Source organism: Cyprinodon variegatus, unplaced genomic scaffold, assembly GCF_000732505.1.
Source record: "Cyprinodon variegatus isolate N-32 unplaced genomic scaffold, C_variegatus-1.0 Scaffold834, whole genome shotgun sequence".
In the NCBI taxonomy this organism is placed as follows: Eukaryota; Metazoa; Chordata; class Actinopteri; order Cyprinodontiformes; family Cyprinodontidae; genus Cyprinodon; species Cyprinodon variegatus.
The window spans coordinates 350,897-355,267 of NW_015151287.1; the positions used below are offsets into that span (position 1 = coordinate 350,897).

Sequence of the window (4,371 nt, forward strand, 5' to 3'; positions counted from 1 at the left end):
CAACATTTTATAACATTTTTACAGCATTTTATAGTGTTTTATAGTATTTTATAGTATTTTATAGTATGTTATAGCATCTAGTTTTGCTAAACTCCAGAGAAACGGTGTAATGGCTGCACTGCTCGGAGCAGATCGATGATGACGAGCAGTTGGAATGTTAATTTTATCAAAGTCATTTTGATGTGATGTCGTTTAACTTAATTAAATAATTTAAAGACAGAAACATTATTTCTGAGCCGGTGAAGCTCTGGTTGCAGATGAGCTGCTGGAGCTGATTGTTAAATCGCTGTTTAACTGTTTGATTAAAAGCTATTTTATTATTAGTAAATGATATTAAATTATATTCTCTTTTTGTAATTATTGTTATTTTAGTTTAGCATCTTACAGTTGAGCTTAGCTTAAATGAGACAAATTTAGACCATTTTTATTAGTTTAATAATTGGACATTTCATATTGTTCATGAGCTTCATTTACTTTAATAAATTTAGCTGAAGTTGAATATAATCATAATATTTTAGACTAGCTTAGCGTAGCTGATATGAGCTGAATTCATCTTTTATTGATAGAGTTGCATTTTCCTCTGATGTCAGAGCAGCATTCAAAGGGAAGATGGCTGCCAACATGCCGACTGCGTGTTGCTCTATTCATTCAATATCTATTTATTAATGGATGCAATATGGCGGCTGGTCTGTAATGGAGCGAATAAACAGAGATCTGTGATCTTAGAGCCTCTTTTGTTTAAAGCTGTGCTTTCCTCATGCAGACACTGCTTTTAATTGGCTGCAGTGGGAGGTCCGACTCTAGGGGGCGCTGCAGCCGATGGACTTTATTACTGCGGCTGGAACATATAATTAGGCTAATTAATTAACTAAGCTGGTATAAAGAAAAATGTTTTATTAAAATGTTTCTTTAATCAATTTTAATGAGATAAATTAAAGTTAGCTCATTTAGGCTATATTTATTTAAGCTAAATGAAACGGAAATAATTTATGCTTCATTTATCCTGAATTATTTATTCAAATTTAAATTGTCCTAAAATAAGTTAATTTTAACGCGCTCAATTTAAACCAAGTTTAAGCAAGCTTGATTTATTTTGTGCTAATTGAGGCTAAATTCAGGTTAGTTAGTTGAAGCTAATCCCAGCTAAGCTAATTTAAGCCAAAAGTCACTAAATACTTTAAATTAGTTTATCTTGACTAAATGTAAACTATCTGATTTATATCTATGTAAGTATGAGCAAACGGTTTAATTTCCTGTGGATTAGCCAAAGCTAACTTAGCTAGCTAAAGATGAGTTGAACTGAGCTAATTAGCATAAAATCTTAAATCTGTGTTTGTGAGAAACAGACCTTTGGGTCCAGAAACGGTCCAGTTCTAAAGTCGGACCGCCCAGCGGGTCTGACCTCTGACCCAGAGACCAGAACCCGTCCTGCTCTGGAGTTTATGTGTTTTTTCTCCGTCAGGCATCAAGCGGGAGGAAACCACGGTCCTGAACATCTTTAACGATGACGACTACAACCGCTCCGTCATCACCATCGTGGCGTCTGTCCGCTCCATCGGTAAGTGGCTCCTGATGAGGATCTGCTGCACAGCTTCAGATTAACGGTCGTCTGTCTGCAGGGGACGCCGTCCTGTCTGCGTGTCAGAGGGCGTGCGCGCTCATAGACATGAGCGCCCATGAGGGCGTGCACCCCTGCATGGGGGCCGTGGACCTGATCCCCATCTACCCGCTGGGGGAGGCGGTGGGAGTGGAGGAGTGCGTCCAGCAGGCTCTGGGTGAGCAGAGTCTTCCTTCACTGTTCTGCTTCAGATCCAGGTTCTGTTGGACGTCTCAGAACCCGGGCGGCTTCCTGTCCGGCTGTTAGAGACCGTCTGCTCTTCCCGCCCCTTATAGCTGTGGCTCACGGACTCGCAGAGACGGTCAGCGGCGCCAGCGCCTTCCTGTTCGGCTGGGCCGACCGCCCCTTACAGCGAGGCCTGGCGCTGAGGAGGAAGCAGATGGGCTGGTTCAGGAAGACCACGGACTGGGAGGCCCTCAGACCCGACGTCGGGCCGCCGCCACGGAAACGATACGGGCTTACAGGTGACGCCATGAGAACACGACCAGAGGTAGAGCGGAGCCGCTCCGGTTTGTTTCTGCTGATGATAAATCCTGGATATCTCAGATAAACGGCGTCTGGCCTCAGTGGTTCCCAGTATACCATACCAGTGGTGTAGAGTTATTAGCTAATGTGATGTTGACCAATGACATCATCCTGTTCTTCCTTATTTGGTGTCAGATAAAAGTAACATAAACAAACAGAGAGCAACCAGCCCACCGACTATTAACCAGTGGGTGACGGAAACTGGGACCAGTTGCCTTAAACTGGTTCATCCTGTTTATGGGTCTGTTGTAGAGCGCAGATTAAAGCCTTAGCAGACGTACCTAACCCTGACCCGTAAATCTGACCCCCCAGGTGTCGGAGCCAGCCCCTACGTCATGAACTGCAACATCACCATCGACACCCAAGACATCATGCTTGGCCGAAGCATCGCCGCCGCCATCAGGGAGTCTGCGCCGGGGGGAGTTCCCGGGGTGCAGGTGTTGGCCCTGCCACACCAGGGGGCCGTGGAAATCGCATGCAATGTGGAGAGCATCAAGGGAGACCCCCCCGCTCACCTGACGGCTCAGCCTTGGCCGTCCTTTATGGTAGACGGTGAGCCGTACCGCCACGCCCCGGCTTCCCTCATCACGGCCCGGGTGGCTGAGCTGGCGGGGCGCAGGGGGGTGGGGGTGAAGGGCACCGCCCTGGTGGGGTTTACGCCGCGGGAGTGCAGAGCCTTAGCAGAGCTGGCTCTTTCCGAGGGGGTCGGGGAATTCTGGAAGGAGCAGCAAAAGATCCGAATGTGAAGCTAAGTTTCCCTCCTGGGGGGAAGAACCTCCCGTCAGACGGATCCAGATCAGACTTCAGTCCAGAACTTTCCTGAATGTTGGGAAAAAATCTGATTATAACAGAAATATAGAAAAGATCAAGAGGAACATGTTGGTTCTGCTTCGCTCCAAAGGAAAGTTTGACCTAAAACTAATAAAACTTTATTAAAACACTGAGTAAAGTTTCCTGATTAACGTCTGGTTAATATCAGATAGAATCAATCTGACCAGATGATCTGGTTGATCTGGATCTATAAAGTGACCTGAGATGACATGATGTGAATTGGAGCTATAGAAATAAACGTAATAGAATATAAAAGGTTCCATAATAAGCTTAAACTAACGATGCCTGGTTTCCTATCAAACCTCGCTCTGTATTCCGGTTTTTATTCCAGGTATTTTCTAACGGTCTTTAGCCCGTCTGCGGAGTGATGGTGACCTAGCTTAATGCGCCGCATGGCGCCGTCTGCTGACGCTGAATCGAAGCTCATTCTGGTTGAAACGATCGTTCAGTTCCTCAGATTTAAGCAGGAAACTGCTAGCGTATAATTACAGACGGCTGGAGCGACGCCATCAGAGGAGACGGACGCCATCAGAGGAGACGGACGCCATCAGAGGGGACGGACGCCATCAGAGGAGACGGACNGACGGACGCCATCAGAGGAGACGGACGCCATCAGAGGGGACGGACGCCATCAGAGGAGACGGACGCCGCCTGGGAGACACGACTTTTAAGGAAGGACAGGAAGTGGTTTGCAGAAATCATCCCGCCAAAGTTAAAGTCTTCTGTTTGACTACAGGTGGGTGTCACTCTGGAACCTGGTCCACTTTCTTTATCCATGGAGGGGGGGAACGATCAGGAAACTGCTATAAAAGATCAGAATCCATTTTCCCCTGAAATCCTTTGTTTTTTTTATTTCCTCCCTCAGATAATCTTGTCTTTCTAATTTGTATTTTCTATCCTCTCCTCACTTAAACCAGCTCTTTTATGGTCTGTTTGAATTGTAAAAGTTTATTGTTTAAATCAGACGGATAAAAGGCGCTCCTGCGATGAGGAAACGGCTGCGGTTCTCAGATTATTCCTGTTTTCTGCAGTTTTTGGATAATTTCTCCGCAGAAACATTGCAGAGCTGCATTAGTTATCACTACTGTCCCAATTCCTGCATGTCAGCACTTCACAAGGGGGCGGAGCCTGTAGACATTTTTTTTGGTCACAGCTGTCAGGATGAGCTGTGCTTACTTCAGGTTCCTCCTGTAAAACACAACCTTCTCCAGTCCAGCCCGTCTCAAAGCTTCTGATGAGGAGCTGCTGCAGTCAGACTAGCTGATATGTGCTAGCCGGTTCCCACCTGTACCCACGTGTTCCCACCTGCTCCCTCCTGTTCCCACCTGCTCCCTCCCGTTTCCACCTGTTCCCACCTGTACCCACAGGTTCCCACCTGCTCCCTCCCGTTTCCACCT

General features: G+C 46.4%; 1 protein-coding gene across 2 annotated transcripts in view; it reads left to right on the forward strand.

Annotated features, from left to right (window-relative positions):
* LOC107099053 (glutamate formimidoyltransferase-like) overlaps positions 1-3,506 on the forward strand; it is a 10,191-nt gene extending 6,685 nt beyond the window's left edge. Inside the window, exons 3-6 of one of the 2 annotated variants that reach the window (XM_015396994.1) lie at positions 1,463-1,558; positions 1,620-1,775; positions 1,894-2,082; positions 2,456-3,504. In XM_015396994.1, coding sequence (XP_015252480.1) covers positions 1,463-1,558; positions 1,620-1,775; positions 1,894-2,082; positions 2,456-2,889 — 875 coding nt within the window. In that variant the 3' untranslated portion in view covers positions 2,890-3,504. Of the gene's footprint in view, positions 1-1,462; positions 1,559-1,619; positions 1,776-1,893; positions 2,083-2,455 lie in introns of both variants that reach the window. The other variant, XM_015396995.1, reaches the window with a different exon arrangement.
* Positions 3,507-4,371: the final 865 nt, after the last annotated feature.